The following is a 23,036-nucleotide window of genomic DNA, read 5'->3' as shown; positions in this document are numbered from 1 at the left end:
TGTATGTACTAACACTATATGAGTTTTTAGCTCGAAATAAATGATTTTCATTTCATTTCATAATTCGTCCCTGAATCACTGTCAAACTTCGGTTTTGTAGGAAGTGACATTTCTGTAGGGTAGTACCACAGTATAAGGAACGTGTCTTTTTAGACCCAGTCAACTTCGAACATTTTATAACTCTCGTTCGAAATTCAAAATCTCGAACGCAGGGCAGGCTTAAACATCTGTCGCGTCGTCACTTGTTTTTTTTTTTACCCGAGATCTGCACATTTTTTGTTCGAAGTTGAACTACACGTTACACGGTGTACACTGGTAGTACTATTATTTATTATGTGACAATATTGCTGTCAGTGATGATAGATCGATTCCATTTAATGTATTTATATTCAAATGGGGTCGGCAACTCTAAAAGGTTTGCATAGATGGCGCCATCATAGTTTTCCCCGTCTCTAGTTTTGTTCTATTAGATTTAGCTTAAGGGGTATAAAAAAAAAACAACACAGTTCTAGGGATTGACAGGGCAAGCTAATTTGACAGTGACGTCGTATCCGGGTATTGCGTATATAGTAATATAATATGTATGATATTATTAGAATTACATAATCTGCTTACGCTCGCCCGGAATTATGTTTACAAAAATTGCTTGCAAAAATATTCTAGGCGTTGGTTGCTACATGCGTAAAAAAATAAGAAAACCAATTTTGGTAAGTAGATTATCAGATGTGAATTATTTTGTGAAATTGAAGCTGCTTGCCATACACGTTTAATTTATTGTGTAGTCTTATATATCTATATAATATATATTGTTCATCAAGAGCTAAAATTGCGTTTTAACAAGCTTTTATATAACTTGCCCTGTCGGTTTGTATGTATTTTGATAATGACAAATCTAGGAAGCTAAATTGGATCCACTTCCTGGTTTCCGATTGAGCTGAAAAATAAATTTGCATTTGTATGTAAGTCGAGTGATATTACAATATTATGGTACCATTGATCTTCCTCTCCGCTACCAGTAGTACGCGCGTCGGCGGTAGCGTCGCGGTAGCGTCTACACACGTGGAGAGGATGAAACCTGGAGACTCCAAAGACCGTCTGGACGCCCTAGGTACCGCTGGAGAGATGAAGTGCAAAAGGACCTTAGCGAACTCGTCGCCGTCGACTGTCGTCAATAAGTCTTATTTTACTCATGGATAGTTTCCCCAACTACTCCATTTTCCTGGATAGTTTTTCCCCCACACAAGTACCAGGCGATCAGAAACATTCAGGAGCTAAAGCTTTCCATACCTTACCTTAGCGAACTCGGCGCCGTCGACTGGACAGAAACGGCTTTGGACAGAGAAGCATGGCGGTCTTTGGTGTCGGAGGTCGGACGGAAGACAAGATCCAATTCGGGTCGCTGCGCCACAGCAGTAAGTAAGTAAGTATGGTATCATTGAGCTGATCTGATGATGGAGACAGAAAAGGTGGCCATACGAACTCTGTGATGTAACAACGCAACCTAATTGTGTTTGGGGTTTTTAGAATTTTCTCGATGAGAAAGTAAGTAAGTAAATATTCTTTATTGTGAACCATACAGTTAAAAATAGTCTGGAAATGAAAAACACTTAAATGTTAGGTAACAACAGGCGGTATTATCGCTAAGAAGCGATCTCTTCCAGACAACCTTTGAGTATTAGTTGTCCGCGGTAAGAAAATTACAGTCAGCTATGATTTTTGTATCAAAAACTTATTAGGATGACTGGAGAAGAAAAATATCCTGTTTTACATCTTTGACTCATTCACTCATTCTATCGATAGAGGACAGCCGAATTTTAGATATTATATTTAGATATAGATATTATTTTGTTGTCAAAACGTAAGTTTGAATTAGCCTCACTGTTCAGTGTCCAGCACGGTTACCGCGTGAATCCGATCGCATTCTCTCTCTATCACACCAATTAATCAGTACGAGCGAGATGGACTGCGATCGAGTTAACGCAGTCCCTAACGTAAACGTTACGTGTCAAGTCGTATTACGGCTACAGAGGGCCGACCGCGAACCAAGTTCGTCGTGTTGTCTCTCTGTCGCACTTATATTCATATATAACTGTATTCCTTTATTGATAAAATTACAATTTTTACATGTCTAAAGTCACATATAATTAGGTCGATGTCCATTGAAGTACAATTAACATAATAATAATCAAATTAAATTACAGTAAAATATAACAATATACCGTTAAATACGCCAACTTTGCCCACTTTTTTGGGAAAAACTAAAAAAATTCTAGTTTTTTGTATGAAACCTCGGAAATATTTATGTATCTGTGGTAACACCGAGATCATGCGCATTTAAATTTAACTGCAAATTTAACTTTAGTCAACGTTTTCTCCATCATATGACCGATTTTGAGGTCGGGTAAAGTTATCTGGACTTTTAGCCAACATTGCCCACCGTGATTTTTAGCGCAACTATAGACCTTATTTGGTTGCCATAAAAACCATTGAAAGTATTTTGGCAATGAAGGCAATCGGTTCAAAAATTTACTCGACATAATAATACCTGCTCGAAATACTTTCCTATTAAAATGAGTGGGCAATGTTAGCCTGTACATTTTTTCTTCTTCATACAAACGGCGTGTAGCGATTTAAAAGTGCTAGGGTTGTCAAAATTGAGAAGATAATAAAAACTGAACATTAATTTGCACAAAGTTGGTAGGGTAGGTAAGAAACAAAAAATATTAATAAGGCGCAAAGTTGTTTATTTCAATAACGTTATATAAAAATCTAATAGCAGAATCTAATAGCTTTTTTTCGCTGACTGTGCTTTTTGTTGACTGTACTTGTATTGTCAACTGAGATCTATATATGTACCAACCAAATTTCAATTGGTTACCTTAAGTTTTCTGAAGTGGCCATTACTATATATTTTTTTTAATAGACACATAATGGAGTTCAGAACTCTAGCTACTTTTTTAATTACTTGTAGTTTTGTAAAAATATTTTTTTGAATATTTATTTTGACATAACACACGTTTGAACGCATTTATAGCTTAGATGCCTTAGTCTGTCGTAAAAAAGTAAAAATGTCGAGTTGACAGCTGCCAGTTGCCAAATGTCACACACACAGCTGAACCGCGTACAAACAAAGTCGTAGTTGTAACCAATGAGGAAGCAATATTTGACAACTGGCAGCTGTCAACTCTACGTTTTTCACTTTTTTACGGAAGACTAAGGCATCTAAGCTATAAATGCGTTCAAACGTGTGGTATGTCAAAATAGTTATTCAATTTTTTTTCTGAAAAACGGCCAGTAATCAAAAATGAAACTATAGTTTTCGACTCCATTATATATTAACCATAGAAAAAAAAAGAATTCCTCATGTGGAGACGATCCCGGTTGAACCAGAATGTCACTACCAGATTGTATTGTCACTGGTAGTAGAAGTAGAAGTAGTATGCTATAATCTCAGCTCAATCGGATACCAAAAAGTGGTCGAAAAATGGCTTGCAAGATTTGATCGGAACATATGTACGTACATACAAATATTGAAAGATTTGCACATTAATAAAAAAAAAAGTTTGTAAAAAAAAAGTGTCAACCCTAAGCATTTTTTTACTGCGGGCAATGTTGACACTCATACGACGGTACATTACTGGGTAATTTTGCCCATCAGCATAACTTTTGTAATATACTAGTTACAGTAACGAACCTAGCATCAAAATACTCAGCTCATGGTTTTACATTATATACAATCGATTCAACATATCTGTGTATTCGCCATGATGTACAATTCCCTTCCAAAATTTCTCAGTAATTGGCCCGCAAAAATACACTCCGTACTCGACAAGTCCCGACTGGTTACTGTATGAAGTCAGGAGTGCACGCGCTATTCTGTGTTGCCACAGGTATAGTTTACTTTCTACCAATGTCATCAATGTTGCCATAATTTTGTAACTTTTTTAGATATTAGTAGATTGCCTTAGAAATTGTGTTTTGGGCAATGTTCCCCCTGGTGGCAAAGTTGGCGTATTTAACGGTACGAATAATCAACATAATTCAAATATCCAATACATTAAATTAAATTTAAATTTCAATCATTATTATAATATTCTGACATGTCATAAAAGGCATAACTTCGTACGTAAGTGTGACAGGGAGGTAACACGTCAAACGTGGTTCGCGGTAGGCCCTCAGTTGTCTAACATCACACATGATGACGTGTCTGTAGTCTCCTTGTGGGTAACACACGACACGTGACAGACACGTATCCCGTGCGAAGTACCAGGGCGTCATAACTTACTAGAGGTACGACATACGAGCCAGGTGAAGCCGGCGTCACACTGGTGGTACAACTAAGAGCGTTTTCAGATTGTCCTATATCGGATGTCGAATGACCTTTTGAGAAAGGCAACTGCTGCTTCAAGGCTTTTATCTGACGACATCAAGTACCGTCAACCGGAGTAAATAGGGACGGCTGGGGTGAATAGGGACAATTTTTTTTATATGTGACCCCCGCTTTCGAAGTTATCCCAAAGCATCTTAAGATGGATCGTGTAATACACGACGATGCGTGCCTATCATATTGTCATGTTATTAAAGGTTAGATTTGTCAAATCTGCGCGTCATTCCTCCATATAAACGTACTCTATTTTTTCCGTCGTGGTTTTTGACCTAAGAGCAATAATTTTATATCAACGCAAATGAATATTATCAATATCTGTGTTGGACTGTTTTGCTTTTATTTTTTAAGCGCTAGAGCACTTCAAACATCGCAAAAATGTATTGACTAGACCGCAAAGAAAATCATGGTATCCAAAATTGATATAAATTTGCCTTAAAAGTAAAACAGTCTGACTCAGATAATTTTATTACCATTTTCATTTCATAATTTCGTTACAATTGGCTAAGTTTTGGAGTTTTCGAGTACGAAACCACTATTTTGAAATTTTTACGCAGGACATAAGCTGCAGTTGTACTTATTGCGCTAATTTTAGGAGCCATTCCCGTTAGTATGACGGATATATACACCAAAAATTCTTAAATCTGAGAAGCTGCTTAGCTCTCCTATCCTCATACCTATCCCCGCCCGATAATAAATAAGGTACTTTAATTTTTTTTTTCTTTGTCGTATGCGACCGTCGATACCGAATCGAACAATGTGAACACGCTCTAATGTGGGGTGCGACGTAAGGCTGGCGACATACTGGCGCACTTCCGCCCCTATCGTATTTGCTCACAGTTGGCGTTATCGACGGGCTATGAAATGGGTGGGTAAATAAACAATCACCAGAGATGTTTACTGTCTTAACAAATTGTCATCTAGTTGCAGTTGTTTTGTGTCAGCTGCGCTATTTCTTATACTATAGCAAAAGGAGGGTTGTGCTTGTAATATGTGTATCTTGCTAGATAAATAAATCCCACCAAAAACATTTCTTGTAAAGTGTTGCCAAGACTAACATGCGCCTATAGTTTTCACGTTAAAAAGTCAACTGGCCGCATAGCCAACGTTACAATCATTAACGCTCCGTAGCGTAGCGTAGTCATCTCTCTCTATTGTGAACGATATGCACGTTGGCTACGCGGACTGATCTCATAATACCAAGACTTTTACTCCGTTAATTCTAACCCTTTAAATCTATAAATCCTAACTTTACAAGCTCTAACTCTATAAAGCCATCATCTTGGTTAAACTTGGTTTCACTGCTGTTACAAAAGTTGACCACGAGCATGTCTAATGATGAGCGGAATTCTTCATAGCAAAAATCAAACTGTCAGAGGGATTGACCTAACTGTTTTATCGACTTATTGATGTTACGGAATAATTTCGCATTAGGTATCCATAATCAACTTAAAAGATTATTCTGTAACATTTGACCTCTTTGATAAGCAATTTGCATCTCCGTATTAAAGTAAATCATGTCAGCGTCACATATGTCATTTATGTCACTTGAGTTTTCATGAGTGATTTCCGTGCCGTGTTACTAAAATGGTTAATCCTAAAATAAAACAATAAAAAAATGGATACAGAAAGATTCTTATTTCAGTTTCAAAGAAGATTCTTCCACAATATATTGCTCAAAATGTTACGTTCATTTACATCATAAAAGTATTTACTGTTTTATTCTTTACTATTATACCAAAATACAGTGGCGGTCAGCTAATTAGGGAGGGAGGTTTCGTTAAGTGACAAATATTTATCGATAAGTCGATAAAACAGTTAGGTCAATCCCTCTGACAGTTTGATTTTTGCTATGAAGAATTCCGCTCGTAATGAATGACACAGCAACGAAACGGTCAGGCTGTACTGTTTAACCAATGATGATGGCTTTATAGAATTAAAGCTTGTACGGTTAGGATTTGTAGAGTCAAAGGTTTAGAATTAACGGAGTAAAAGTCTTGGTATTGAGAGATCCGCTGACTAACTATAGGCCCATGTTAGTCTTGGCAACACTTTTCACGAAATGTTTTTGGTGGGATTTAATTTCATTTTGTAAGATGCCCTTCGGGTTTTTTTCGGGTTCGATATATTGCGCTTCGGCTATTTCTATTTTTAATGCTCATTCTCTTTCAGTATTTCTTTTTATTGGCTGTTTTTTTTCAATAAAGGATAAATCAGGGCGATATTTTGATTTTTGTCAATTATATTCAACTACAGCGGATTGTTGTGCTTTGATACAGCCAAAATCAATGTTAATTATAGTTGGACTTCATTCAAATTAGTGACCCTTGAAAGCGCTACGTAAGTCCCAATGTTCTACAACATGAACAACAAACATACATTTTACAAGTAGGTATCGATATTTTTGCAAAAACTAGTGTGAAAATCCCACCAAAATGATCCAAATCCAGTATTTAATGAGGTCAATTCTAAATTCGCAATTGGTTATGGCTGTGAACTAGTTTTGATACGACTTTGACGATCACCTTGGTGATTGGCGCGCATCTCACGCACGCGGCATGACTCAAACTTCTTTTTGCATGCACCAAAAAGCGTGATCAATCTTCAAGGTCGTCAATGGAAGTTGAATGACCAATTCAATTCAATACAATTCACTTCAATTCAATTCGATTCAATTCAATTAAATGCAATTCATTTCAATTCACTCCACTCAATTCAATTCCATTCGATTCAATTCGATTCGATTCAATCCAACTCAATTCAATTCAATATGTTTATTATTCAATTTAGGCATTAACATAATTACAGTTAAACATTTGAAATCACAACCTACATTAAATATATAGCCATTAAAACACACATTAAATCATCAAAACCATAACATTTTTGTAAATCAGAATCGGTCGCCTAGCCACACACCAATAAAAGCGAAGGTCAATAATAATTATGTATGTAGTTTATTTTGGCCGTATCTGTCTAGTTCATCCGTCTTTTTGTTTACATTGGGACGTATATTAAAAGAGCAATTAGTTTTGTTTATGTTTACGCCATTGAAACTTGACGCTTATGCTTTTATGTTTTAATTAGAGACACGTTTATTTAGTTCATGTTTATCATGGACGAAAACTAATGTATTAGCATATATTGATTAGTTTGTAGCAATTACTTTTGTAGGATGTGTCAGACTGCGCTACTAGGGGCCTATTTCTCGAAAAGGGGCCCATTTCTCGAACTGGGGCCAATTATCGAACGGAAACTAATATTATTAGTGTGTTACCATGGTAACCCATACAACTTGACAGTTCGTGGACTAATAATATTAGTCTAATACCGTTCGAGAAATGGGGCCCTGTATTAGACTAATATTCATCATCATCATCGTCTCCTAGCCGTTTTCGGCCACAGCAACTGCTTTCTACCGCTGAGAGTGTCGCTGGTGCGCTCTCAGGTGACTGACGTAGCCAATCTTAGCAGCGAATGTGCGGCCACACTCGCTGCAGGTCAGCACCCCTTCGACGTAATTATATGTTATGGCCATAGGTGGTCTGGCCTTTAGCTCGTCACGCTTATCGTCAAGTTCTGTGCGTCGCCTGGCTTCGAATTCACGCACCTGCCTCTGCACAATATGCCTCCACTGTGGACGGTCACCAGCTAGACTCTCCCATGTCGTTGGTTCTATATGAGCTCTCTTCATATGCCGCTTCAACACATCTTTGAACCGCAGAAACTGGCCGCCTCGCTTTCGCTTACCATTTTGTAGTTCGCAGTAGAAGATGCGTTTCGCGACTCGGTCCTGGGACATCCGGGAGACGTGACCGCACCATCGTAGCTGTCGTCTCATTAGGTAGGCCTCTAGGCAACACAATAACAATATTAGACTACTACCGTTCGAGAAATGGGCCCCAGGCATCTGCATGCAAATTTTGAGCTAGCAAAAGGTTCGAAAATAGTAATCTTGAGCGTTGAAACCCTCACATTACAAAGTACGAGGGTTCAACTAACTTTGTAACCGACAGCACAAAGCTTTTCTTCATAAGTACCGAAATTAAAATACTAACCGACAAACATTACTTACAAAACAAATCCAAATTAACGTTATTCAATACTTATCATCCAAAATCATCACTTAAAAGATAATACCACCAGCCACCACGAGGAACCATATGTTTAAGTGGCTGCTGCATCTAAAATCACCAACGGAACCGTGTCTGACGTCTACGATGGTTTATTACACATCGCCCTTAAATCACTTTACGAGTTTTCATCCGGGATGCTATTGGTCATATAAATCTGTTCCTGGCCCGCTGTCTACGTAGCCTACAGGCTAGTCATACGAAAGCATATCATGATACTTAAAGCTTGTTTAAAATTACTCTCAGAAGGGTCGTGGATATAATCGCCCGCATATTGTTATTAGGCGGGTCGTAAAACTAATCCAATTTGTCCACTTACACAATCGATCAGCCGGGCTAGCACATGATTGGCGGGAGACTATCTCGGGGCGAGATAGACTACCCGTCCCTCTTTAATTAGCATGGTTATAAAAAGACGGGTAGTCTATCTCGCCGCGAGATGTTCTCATGCCAATCATGTGTGCTAGGCCTACAGTGGATGAACCCAGAGCATTATGCGATGATTTTTGTCTACTGATTTGATCAGGATTTGAAAAAACCACCAATGGAATAAAGGTGTATTACCTACTGCAGTAGATGATGTCAAATTTGCCATACATTTCTCCATCAAATGAACTTTTTGACGTTTCTTGCACGACAGCACGAAATTATTGCCGCAAATGCAAATCGAAGTTGCTGGCCGGAGCTGAAATGCAGTCGGCAGTAATGTCGCGCTACAATAATGGTGCAATCTGAATCTGAACGTCACCTTTAGGGAATGCAATCTTTATTTCGCGAGATCTTGAAACTGCGAGATCTGGAGCGGATTTTCGAGGTTCGATCACGTCGGTAGGAATTCTCGATTGAAAGATTGACGCGTGTATATTTTTTAATTTTATTGAATTAATAAACGCTGTTAATTGTAATTAAAATGTTAAGGTTGATGATTATGATAACAATGATGTAAATGAACCGTAAATAGTAGATTGTTAACCAAGGGATGAAATTGTGCTCTACTTTTCATTTCGAATACGAAGAAAGAAAAATACATGTGCATTAAAAACACGACTAAGTATTAAATCTAAGATTACTTATAATATATAGTAAGTATTTCTTAAGGTCACTTTCAATTAACAATTAAGGTAAAATTATCGTTATTGTAAACTGTCCAACAAATTAATTTAGAACCAAATTTGAACTGCTCTCATAAAAAAGTACTTTGAATGTTTTGGTCTAGTGCAGAAACATATTACTTTCTGCACACTTCATACCACAACAATTTTAGACGCACGACCCACTTTCAAGGCATGAGAAATGAAATTAAATATAGGTACCTTGTTTTGAATTTAATGTAATTATGACTTTTACTAGCGCGATTTACATGGACATTAGGTGAGAAATTATTTATTAATAAATCTTACTATTTAAGTACAAAAACCGCTAAATATTTATTTTTTTACCAAATCGACAACGGGCAAGGGACCCAGAAGGCTGGCCGAAATCCTTGCAATGTGCCAAATAGTGGCCAGCCCTCTGGGAAACAGAAGCCTCTTATTAGGCGGCCCGATAAGTCTTTATACTGCCGTCGCCCACTTGGCCCCCATAGCCCTAAAGATTCAACATCAAACGCCGCAAACATGCAGCTGAGGCTTTCAGCCAAGGATGCCGCAGTGCCAGCAGCATCTTTGGTGCTTGGAACATTGGACGTGCCAGGGTATCAACACAAGTAGTGTCGCAAACTAGCGACCGACCCATGCTCCAAGACAAGTCATTCTTAGCCAGATCACTGGGCTCAAGGACAGCCGGCACTTTGCCACTAACAGGGGCCAGACGGACGACATCATTAATACCTGACGTGGCGGGGTATCCTTCCAGCGCTTCGGACGCATGGTAGCCTAGAATGTCCATTATTTATGTCATTAATTACAGCAATAATTTTATGTCAGTTATTACCAACGTTATCTGACAGTTGTTATCATAATTATAGTCACATATGGTTGTAACTGTTAGTATCATTAGCGCACTCACGCCATTCAGTCATGCTTTACAAAATAGTGATTTATTATTTCATTGATATAGTTTATACAAATGTGGCCAATGGAAATGTTCATGTTCCCGAAATACAACAAGAATTAGAAGAACAATGTATTGCAGATATGATTGCGTCAAAATCTCTGTTTAACTCAGATATAGCTATCATTAACAATGACATTGTCACCACTGAGTTGCTTCGGAAGATTCACGAAACTAACAACGTCAAGCTTTACGTAAAAGATGGTGGTGTGCGTGTTGCTGCATCGCCCACTATTTTTATAATATTTGGTCAGAACCTATCGTATTTTCAAAATTTGATTGACGTTATGAACAAGGATAATTACCGCAAGCCAGAAGCTATATACATCATAATGATAGCAGATACTACGAAAGATAATATTATTCTAGTATTTCATACACTTTGGAAGTATCATATTATACATACTCTTATTATTGTCAGAGAAACAAATAATTATTCATCAATATTTTCCTATTTTCCATACGCAGAAGGTGGTTGTGGCCGGAATTATAGTAATACAGTTAAAATAAGTGACTGTAATAGAGTTAAGACATCTGATATTATGGACTCGATACATGAACATGATATTCCTATCCTTAAGAATTGTGTTTTACAAGTAGCAACTCATAATTACCCACCGTTAGTTATGTCGGATAAAGACTCGAAAAATGAATACGCTGTCGGAATAGAAATTTTTTTTTTGAACATTTTAGCACAGACGGAAAATATTTCTTTAAATTATATATTTCTTTCCGAAACTGAATTTGGCCAAGTATTTGATAATTTTACTGTCACTGGCATATTAAGAAAATTACATGAAAATGAAGTGGATTTAATAATTGGGGCCTTTGCTTTGAACAGTCGACGAGCGCTATTCTTTGACTTTATATGGACCCACTTTGCGTATGAAGATAGTTTTGTTATAGTGACTCCTAGCTCCGGTCTCTTAGAACGATGGAAAATCATTTACAAAGTGTTTACACCACTGGTCTGGCTACTATTACTAATAATATTCTTACTTTGTTCATTTCTTCTTTCAAATAATAAAGATTATTACACGGTACTAAATAAATATATATCTTCTGAACTCCTTAATCTATTTGGGAATTGTACACACAACATTAAATTAAGTCTCAAAAGACAAACATTTAAAAACTTGATCATTGTTCATTGGATATGGTTTGGGTTTCTAGTAAACTGTTTTTACCAAACAAAACTAACAAGTTTTACTACATACCGAACCAGCAAGTCCCAATTGAATGAATACATATCTTTATACGATTTCAACATTACTCCGTGTTTCGCACCAGACATAGCTTCGTTTATGAAAAGCTCTGGCCAAGTTCCTATTATACATGAAGAATATCTAGAAACACTGGGTTGTGAAACTGCAGATTTATCTATGGATATGGTAGCAAAAACGCAAAATAAGTACACAGTCACACACTACTATCGATACCTTTGGTGGATAACGAGAAATCCAACGAAAAAGGCACAAATCCATGTCATGAAGGAAAAACTGTACAACACCCTTTATGCCATATTCTTAAAACGCGGTTTTCCACTTTTAAAAGATTTCCAGCTTAAAATATTACGCTTAGTTGATAATGGTTTTGTTGATGTTGCTAAAAAAATTCATATGTTTGATAACGATGTAGACTCGAATGTTGGTGGTTCGTTTGAAATTAGTAGTCTAAAATTAGTAGATTTTATTATACCGTTTAGTATTTTAAGCACAGGATTGGTACTGGCGTTTGTAATATTTATAATTGAGTTAATGTACGCTGATTAATAAATATTTAAACTATAGAAAATAAAAGTAATTTCAATTAACCACTGTGCATTTGGTATTATTGTGTATCTTATATACCTATTAAATTTGTTTTTTATTTTATTTTTTTATTTAGCAAACTGTAGTAATTTTAATTAAAATGATTTGGTTCATTAAAGCATGTAAAGTAAAGTATAGCAACAAGTCCTAGACATAATGCATCGTACATGAGTGCAATAAACGAATATGAATATTAATTACTTTTAAATTTATACCCTTTCGTTCTAAAACTGCCAATAGTCCACGGCTTTACTCATACAGTCAATGAAACTGTTTTAGACATATTAAATATTAAATAAAAATAGAATGAGTAAAATTATCAATTTTTTTTCTTGAATTTTAGTTTATTTACATGAATAATGCTAAATAACTAACAACCCATTTAATGTCGTAATAACGTTTAAATACAAATACAAATGTTTATTTCTTAGAATATGGTACAAAGATGGTCAATTCATAATAAGCGCTTCATATTCTGCCTCTATCGGCGTAGAAATATTATAAATTAGGTTGCTATACTTATATAAAATTATTGCTAACATGCATATCTATATATTATAATATTTTGTTATTTTGTTAGTAAAAAAAAAGTATCAGTTTCTCTTTTATTCTGCAAATATCACATCAAGTACCCTAAATAGGCAATTTACTACATTCACGGGAAATTTCAAACAAAATAACTATTTTGTAATCACTTTGTCAAATCTCTATCTTATCGAGATTGATCTCTGGCACTCGAGATCTCGAAACTACTAATCTCGATTCAGATTTTTAGTGAAATCTCGAATCGCCAATCTTGGTTAGAGGTTCGAGATTGCCTTTCCTAGTTTTTCCCTTCGACACTTTTCACTTAAGAATTGGTGAAAAGTTAAATTAGAATGGCCTCATTGTTAAATTAGTTTATTTTTTAGTTGATCTTACCTGATAGACGGACTTATCCACAATGACCTGACCAGAATGCTCAAAAAATGTACTGTTTTTTTTATTTTATTGTATTTTTTGGAAGATATAGGGTCAACATCATCACGACCCTAAATGTATAAGTTTCGCATTTGACGTTCTACAATTAAATACAGTCAAATCTCAATTTATTATACGATGGCCTAATATAAGTTGACAATTTATTTTGTGCCCGTACTCAACGAGGAACCCTTCATAGAGTATATTGAATAGTGAACCCTTATAGTTTCACCATGTCCGTCTATCCGTCCGTCCGAGGCTTTGCTCCGTGATTACGAGTATTAGTGCTAGAAAGCTGCAATTTACCATTGAAGAATAAATCAATCATGGCGACAAAGTGGTAAGTGTTTCAAAACGAATAAATATCTCTAACAACCATTTTTTCAAATCCTGGTAAGGGCATTTATTCGTGTGATGAGCATGGATATTTGTTCCTGAGTCATGGGTGTTTTCTATGTATTTAAGTATTTATAAATATTTATATATTATATATATCGTCGTCTAAGTACCCTCAACACAAGCCTTATTGAGCTTACTGTGGGACTTAGTCAATTTGTGTGATAATGTCCTATAATATTTATTTTAAAAAAAAGCATGAGTTGTTAAGAAAAGTTAATCCCTGTCAGTTTTGTGTCAAAAATTAAACATGAAATTTTTATATGAATCTACTTTTTGCCTTTTTTAGGGTTCCGTAGTCAACTAGGAACCCTTATAGTTTCGCCATGTCCGTCTGTCTGTCTGTCTGTCTGTCTGTCTGTCCGAGGCTTTGCTCCGTGGTCGTTAGTGCTAGAAAGCTGAAATTTGGCATGGATATATAAATCAATAAAGCCGACTAAGTCGTACAATAAAATCTAAAAATTTAATTTTTTTTAGGGTACCTCCCCTACACGTAAATTGGGGGTGAAATTTTTTTTTCGCTTCAACCCTAAAGTGTGGGATATCGTTGGAAAGGTCTTTCAAAACTAATAGGGGTTTTCAAAAAACATTTTTTGATAAAGTGAATATATTCGGAGATAATCGCTTCGAAAGAAAAAAAAAATGTGTCCCCCCCCTCTAACTTTTGAACCATAGGTCCAAAAAATATGAAAAAAATCGTGGAAGTAGAGCTTAAGAAAGACATTAAATGAAAACTATAGCGGACATGATCAGTTTAGCTGTTTTTGAGTTATCGCAAAAAGTTTTCCCTTCATAGTAAAAAGACTTACTTTAATTAGGTACTGATTATGCAAATTTGCCTATTTGTTTAACTCGGGTGAAAGGTACCGTTTCATCCCTTGGTTAATAATTTACTATAGTTTAAGCTCCAGTTTAGCTTATTGTGACGGAAGAGTAACTACGGAACCCTACACTGAGCGTGGCCCGACATGCTCTTGGCCGGTTATTTACATTGTAATAAAGCTTATAGTTTATGAATTGAACACCAAAACCAGGTTTTTATTGAGATTTAATGCTTAATCATCGTCACAAAACTAACAGCGATTAACTTTTCTTAACAACTCACGCTAATTGCGTACATTATTTTCTGAAATCTCCCATATTATTAAAGACTGGCAACATTTTCCAAAAAAAAAAAAAAACAATTAGGTAGAATGTGGTCTTGTGGTGTTCGGCAACTAGACCGACGTGTGGACGCTACCACGCACAAATAAAGAATGTCTAGGCCCTTTGTTTCGTTGTGCGTTGTGCATTATCCGATCTTTTGGTTCACGACCAATCGCCGCGCCGGGCGAAATCGGTGTTCGAAATACGAACAGACTTTCCTTCGTGTTGGTTCACGACCAACCCCCAGGATGATTAGGAAAGAAATGAAATAAAACGTCATTTTTAGTATTATTGTATTCAACATTATCACAATAAACTATACTGTTATAAATCTCGTGATATTACAAAGATATTTACAAAATAACTGTACTACATACTATTATGTACATTATTAACCCTGAATTATAATAATACTTTAAAAACTTATATAAAACATGACATAACTTGTAATCTATTATCAAATATACCTCTTCTGATATAAATGTTCAACTAGGTATATGTCATTTTAGAATGAATTCAGGTAATTGCGAAAAAATGACAGTAACAAAATTATTTAAGAATACAATTTAAACAATATTTCTCATTATTATAAAGCCAAAACCGTTATCACAACCTATTTCAGTAATTGTTTTTTTTTTTTTTAATTTCTTGTTTTGGTTTTAATTTAGTTTGCTATTTAGATTTTTTGCACCTCCTAATTAGTTAATTTAAGGTTCATTTCTCCATTACCTAAAGGTTGTCTGGAAGAGATTGCTCTGTAGCGATAAGGCCGCCTGTTGTTTACCTCAATCTTCATTTATTTTATGTGTTTCCATGTACATTTTTTCAGAGGTTGTGCAATAAAGAGGATTTGTATTGTATTGTATTCATTACCTCGATAACGAGCAGATTTTTGGACTGAATGTAGAACTTATTACCACCGACTGAATATGATGACGAAAATGCCAATCAGGAAGGGGTGAAGTACGTTGGTGTAGTTATAACTGTTTAGCGTATTAGATCTTCTTTCATTCTTTTTATTTTTAATAATGTGGTGCTGTTTGTAGATGGTTTTGCAATAAAACGTTTTTCTATTCTATTATATTCTTCTAAGTGTATTTTATCACGTTCACAAGAAGGAGATAAGTATAGATCGTGTCACTCACGAAGACGCATACTTTGAGTTGTATTGTCATGTTATTAAAGGTCATATTTGCCAAATCTGCGCGTCATCGTGGATGACATGAGGTATAGAAATACACTAAAGTTTGTATCGTAATCACTACCGTATGAAAACAATGATGATAAAGGATCCAAATAAGACTCTCGTGAAACGTGTGAAGTTATGTCGCAATTACCATCAAACGAAAAAAGTGATGATAAAGGATTTATAGAAAAGTAAATTCAAGTGCGTGAGGTCATGTCGAAATCACCATCGAATGAAAACGGTGGTGAAGAAAGAGATGAGGAGCAGTCCAGCGAAGTGCGTGAGGTCGTGTCGGTTAGCGGCGTTGTAGAAGCCACCATACACTTGCAGACCTGCCGTTTCGATGCTGAAATTAAAAATAATAATAATATAGATATTACAATTATTTAACATTAAAAAAAAGATTAGATGCTGATTTCTGTTTAATATTTCAAATTGGATGATGCTTCACTTCTAACCTACAAACTTAAGATAGAAAATCTTGCTAATGAAATATGTATTAATAGATTGTCTTTGTTGATTCTCTACTGCATGATTTTGGGTTCGTGTTCCAGAATGTTTTTGGAAAATTGTCTGAAAAGACTACTATGTGTGTTTTGAAGATTCAGGTACCGTAAAACCACACAAATATAGTCCAAAGCTCCCAAATATGGTCACATATTTGTATTGTATGGTCACAAATAAACTCTATTTTTTTCGTTCAGGTGTGTGATTTACTATATATTTGTAATTCAATGGCAAAGTATGTTTATAAATGGAAGAAATAATAACTAACTAAAGCAAAAGAAACATTGGTATTGATACTTAATTTCCTTTTGAGCTTGTGGAACATACGTTGCAGTATTAGACTATATACATAATTTTGATATATCTACACACTACTAGCAAAGATATTCTTTGAAAATCAGTAGTGACTTACCTAAACTTGCAATAGTCTCCATCATAACTCCAGCCCAGGTACTCCCCAGTCCTGAGGTTCTCGCTCCGCAGCCACTCCTCCAGGGGTCGGAAGTAGTCCCTGAGGGCTTCTCCGCTCAGTCGTGACTCGCCGATGCTTTCCTGAAGAACCTGGGTCCAGGGTACGGAGGATCCGCGTTCCATCAGGCGTCTGGAATTGAGAGGTTGGTTTTGAAATGCGTGATTTCAAGTGCTATTTTGGACAAAGACTATTATTAAAAAACTACGCTACAATTACAAAGTTGAAGTAAAATGTACCTACTATCTAAAATGGAATTCTCCTAAATGGTGTTTCCACAGCATCGATTCAAAGTATGTATATTAGTAATAAAAAAATCTGTTATTTGGGGCTTCAACAGCAATAGAAACAAAATTCTGCTAAACTTAAAGATACAATACATAAAGCCATTAAATGATGTCCACATAGATACATTAAATACCATACTAGGTGGAAGTCAAGATTTAGAAAAAAAAAATAACACTGTGTTTGATCCTTTAGCTTTTTTCAAAGGTTAGCTGGAAGAGATCCCTTTTAGGGATAAGTTCACCGTTGTACATATATTTTTATTTGTCTGTTTTATATTAACCTGTTTATGTGCAATAAAGTGACATACATACATACATACAAAACACTTTTAGCATGGGTGATCACTGTTATAAGTAATAGAACATTATTAGATTATTACACAAATTGACTAAGTCCCACAGTAAGCTCAATAAGGCTTGTGTTGTGGGTACTTAGTCAACGACAATTATACACATAATATATAAATATTTAAATACATAGAAAACACCCATTACTTCAGCAACCGCCTGAGATAAGTGGTACCTAATATACCTATTATCTAACTAGCAGTAAAATAATAGGCATGCTTCATCGCAAGGTTATAACATGTACTAAGTTTCTATTTTATAATTACACTACGAACTAAACTACATTACATTGTATTACTATAGAATATAATCGTCATTAATTTTAAAAATAATACCCATACAAAACCACATTTATTGGACAATATAAAAAAGGCTTACAAAAAACATTTACGCATATTTGTGGTATAATAAAAAAGGTAGCTACTTATAATAAAAAGACATCACACCAACAGGAAAATGTACCCCAAAACCGTCCCTTGGGGCACTCGGTAACAATAGCCTTATAACGGCATGCATAAAACGCAAAACTGGGTCGAGATATCGGATTTCTAAAGACAGGAACACAAAGCTGTTGAAACACGTCCTAATAAAGCTTAGTTGTGCCTGTCGTGCCATAGACAGGCTTAAATGCTCCCGGGATGCACATTCAATTCGAAAGCCTTCGACAAGTCCGAAAGGGACTAAGTTTATGTGAAGATTCTTAAGACAACTGACCTTTTTAATGTGGAGGGTATAAAAGCATATTTACCGTAAAAGTGCCGGATCACGTAGCAATGGATATTCGGGTTACGGTTAATACGATTGGTTGCTCTTGTTTCGATACAATGTTTAGGTTTACTTATATTAAATAAATAAGTATTCATATTTTAGAGAAAGGGTTAGATGAAATTGGACCGTTTTGTTTTTTTATTTATTCCATGCGTAGAAACTCAAACTAAAAGAAATCGAATATGGAATCCAATCCAATATCTATTAGAATAAATGCATTGCTTAAAACGTAAAAAGTAGGTTAACTTATTTTTTTTCGTTAAAAAGAAATGAGAAATCAAAAACCAAATAAAGCAAAATTTGAATAAAAGTAGCTTTATTACAACTTGTCAAAATTATTTTGTTTAAAAAATACTACTAGGCAGTAAAAGTTGTAAAACATATTCATATTTGTTCTATTAAATGTTTGTTTTGTTTAGATGATTTTTAAGTGTTAGTCTGTAAGTCTATGGGCCTTATTTACTCGTAGTTGCCTAAAAGTAATAGTTAGTTTTCTATGACAGTTTGGAATGATTTATGGTTAGTTTCATTAGACTTAAATCGACCGGGATATAAACCGTGATACCACGAGCCCCCGCCCCCACCCCCCGGTCCCGGTCGATTTAAGTTTAGTTTTTTTTAGTTCTTTCCACTCACATGATTCATATTTTTCAGTGACTTCTATTATTATAATAAAATAAGGGTGACAGCTGGAAAGTTACAGTTACCAAAAGCGCAGTGGATATGATATGTAAGTATGATGTAAACAGTCTGTTGTAATTATCAAGCCAAATAAATAGATTAGAGTTTTTAACAGTTACAAATGCCTCTTTAAACATAAAGTAGGTACAATACATAGAACATGTTAACTAGCAGAAAGGACCAGAAACCCAGACATTACTTAAACAGTAGTGCAAACTGTCCGACCAAACTATTGCTTTAGGCACAGACATATCGCAAGCTAAATTACTAGGTGCTGTCGCAACCTTTATGCAGGTTCATTTAACGCGGTAATATGGGCAAATACAGACAATACCGCAGACATATATCAATATAGAGAGTTAAAAGTGGCAGCGACTGTAATACGGAAGACATGAGAAAACGTGGATGGATCTAAGTTACGTTCAAAAATCCTGTAGGATGTAACAAAAATAGTGGGGATCCGTTTAAAGGCATATTCGGTATCCTGTTCTGATACAATAAAATAACGATTAAAAAAAAGATTTTGACGCGAAAAAATATTTTCTTCCTATGGGGCAGGTTGTCCAGGTCGGCCAACCCTGCATACAAAGGGCAAAATTTTATCGCGTCAAAAAAAAAACTACTTTTTCCTAATCCCGACTATTTTTGTTACATTCTGTAGATGTTCGACTTGGTCATGGTGTGTGTTTTTTCCTGTTTTATGTTCCTTTTTTTACTATAAAGTATTTTACTACTACTAATACAATAATTATGAGTATATTATTATACTTCTACTTAAAGGAGACCTGTGTTTAGTTAGACCCTAGTGACTGTCAGAAATGAAAAAGACGTAGCTTGCCGCACTTTTTATGAAGCCCAGGCGTGCCAATGTCTAAGCGATGTTTAAGGCATTTAGGCAGAGAGGTTATTAGGTTAGATTAGGTTACCTAAATAACTTTATTGGAAAGGACATTAACTTTAAAAACATGTTACCCGAACCTTAGTTAAAACATCTGTTCTTTTAAGTTTGTATGTTAGTTTGTATGTTTGTATGTTAGTGTAAGATAGTTAAGTTTATTTGTTAGTCCTTAAGTATTTTAATGATTGTATCTTTTTATTTAATAAGTATTGGAATAATAAAAAATAAAAAAAAAGTTTGTATGTACAACTTACTGAATGTATTGATAAAAATCAGGTTTCTATCAAGTTTACCGTTTCTATTACTCATACTTTAAAATAACTAAAAGTAACAATGAATATGGGAAAAGGCTCTGGCCAATATGCCTGACTAATCCTGAACAGCTTACCCAAACAAGTAGTAGAAACTCTAGAAAAACTTCCTGATAAAATAAAGAGTACACTTAAGAAAGCACTGATTAAAATGAATTAATTTTGTTACAAATAGTATTATAATAACATGTAAGCACTAACTGCCAACAGGACTAATTATATACTTAGTTAAGGCTAAACTTAGTTAAGAAAATCTCCAAATATAGAGATTGTAACTGAGTTCAGACTGTACCTCAACAAAAAACACTGAAATAAACAGATTAAATTGTGAATTTTTTTGTGTATTGTCTTGTAGCACAAGCAGGTTTCCGCAACTCGACGACTGGCGCTTATTTTGCGTGAAATAATAACGTTTCTAATTAGTAAGTACCCTTCTTGGATTCTACCAGAAATGTGTGCAATATGTTTCACAGTGCGCGTGATCTAGTCACACACATGTCCGTGGCAAATATCCAGGGCGATATAATTAACCGTTATGCTGCTAAATTATTGTATTGCGCTTGAAGCCCGAAGGTTGCGGCGTCATAGATTACTGAGGTAAGGTAATTAACGGGTTAAACTGTTTTGTTGGCTTAATCCTTGCATAGTGTTTTGGTATCTTATGAAACATATGGAAGATATGGCCGTCGCACGGGTTTTTACCTTTTATCTCATTTACCCTGGACATGTACTTCACACATCTTGGGAACACGAAGATTAATTCTGGCTCAGGGAAAGACGTATTTGGCCTTTTTATGTCGTGTGCAAACACAATTAAAAATGAAATAATAGCACATTTTGCAACGAGGGGGCTAAGTGAAATTTTTTAAACGAGGTCTTTGATGCATGACAGCCGCAGGGAGTTATAGCTTTATTTTTCACAATCCATAACTCACGCGGGAACAATACATGCCTTTGTCCCCCAGTATACCTGCATGAAATAAGATTTTTTTGAGCAAGTGTAATGAAAAATAACTGAAAATAAGATATGCTTTGTAAATGTTGCTTTATGGCCTGATTCGAAGAATGATTAAGACACGTTTAAGATATTGGAAATATCTTTAAAAAATCGATAACTAAACGACATGCCAAAATTGACGTTCATTTCGATTCCGCTGTGATCCTAATAAGATCTATCTACGATATTTCTAACGTCAAAGTGACATTGGTTGCCTGAATCGAGCTGCATCTGTCAATTATACGACCTACAAACGATATCTAAATGAGAACTTATCTTTATCGTATTTCATTCTTCGAATCGGGCCGTTAGCCCTTCTTTACAACTAACATTTTAAAAGATCAAGAGTTTACCCCATTTCCCTATCGTAATATGTGGTCACGATAGGGAAGTGGAACTCCCAACGTTCACTACGCTCTACATGTCAACCCGACAGGAAGGCAACCCGAGACAACCCGAGTGTTGCAACCGTTATGTAACGCGGGAGCTTTGTTCGATTTGCGTAACGTTATGTAACTGGAGCTTGTATTTCATTTATATGGAGGTAGAGACCAGTGAATAATAAAGACATACTAGGTGTAACAAAAATAATCGGGATCGATTTAAGGACATATTCAGTAACGTGATGTGGTTAGGAAAACGTAGAGTCGTAGACGAAACATTTTTTTAAAATTTGTATGGAGGGTGAGCCAACGTGAACGACCTGTCCTATGGACACAAAAAAAATTTTCGCGTCAAAAAAAACCATTTTACTTTTTCCTTATCAAAACATGATACCAAATATGCCTGTAAACGGATACCCACTTTTTGTCCTGTAGACATATTATTCAGTAACATAGGTCATTTATGATCACATTAATTCAATTCAATTCAATTCAAATATACTTTATTCATGTAGGCCTAGCAACAAGCACTTATGAATAGTAAGACAGTATTACATATAATTATCTTAATCTAATTATCAGAGCAATTTATTGATGTTGTAAATATTATTCCATATATAATACTAATGAATATAATTCATAGATCAAATTTAATACTAAAACTTTCACAAAATACAGTCATACAAAAAATTTTTATAAAAAATACTAGTCTAGATTGTTTCTAGAATAAATTCTAAATGTCAAACATATATAATAAAAACAACAAAGGATTTCCTTCCATGCATCCAAAATTCATGTCATGTATTTACATGCATTGGAATATCCATTTCATCATCATTATTCAAATATAATAAATAATTAATCATTTCGAATCACAATTAATCCCTAATCATTTCTATTTCTCAATGTTCTCCCTGCTGAGGCGAAATATTGTATACACACACAATATTATAGTAATGGGTTTGGCAACTGTCAATTTTTTTTTATAGATGGCGCTATTATAGGTTTTACCTATCTCTAGTTTTGTTCTATGAAATTTGGCTTAAAGGCCAAAAATTTCAAATAAATAAGAATTTAACACTATTCGTAGGATTGACAGGTAAAACCTATGCTGAAACCATTTTTTATGTGTAGTATTTTTTAAATACATTTTTCGCAAGTATCGCTTCGCTTAAGAATCAAAATCAGTATTTGCAGCAAGGGTTTTTGCTCTCTTGTGGTGTTTCCAAGCAAGGTAAGTTTCCAGGAAGGGTTTCCACGGAACCCCAGTATAGTATAGTGTAGGAGGTACTTTGGACATTAAACTGAGTGGAGACCTT

General features: G+C 35.3%; 1 protein-coding gene across 1 annotated transcript; it reads left to right on the top strand.

The window, feature by feature from the left end:
* Positions 1 to 8,297: 8,297 nt before the first annotated feature.
* Positions 8,298 to 13,538, top strand: LOC133520846 (uncharacterized). Its single transcript, XM_061855530.1, has one exon. It carries the CDS (start codon positions 10,536 to 10,538, stop codon positions 12,339 to 12,341), a length of 1,806 nt encoding a protein of 601 aa, XP_061711514.1. The 5' UTR covers positions 8,298 to 10,535; the 3' UTR covers positions 12,342 to 13,538.
* Positions 13,539 to 23,036: the final 9,498 nt, after the last annotated feature.

The sequence above is a fragment of the Cydia pomonella genome, chromosome 8 (genome assembly GCF_033807575.1).
Source record: "Cydia pomonella isolate Wapato2018A chromosome 8, ilCydPomo1, whole genome shotgun sequence".
Taxonomy (NCBI): Eukaryota; Metazoa; Arthropoda; class Insecta; order Lepidoptera; family Tortricidae; genus Cydia; species Cydia pomonella.
This window is presented reverse-complemented; position numbering and strand designations above follow the sequence as displayed.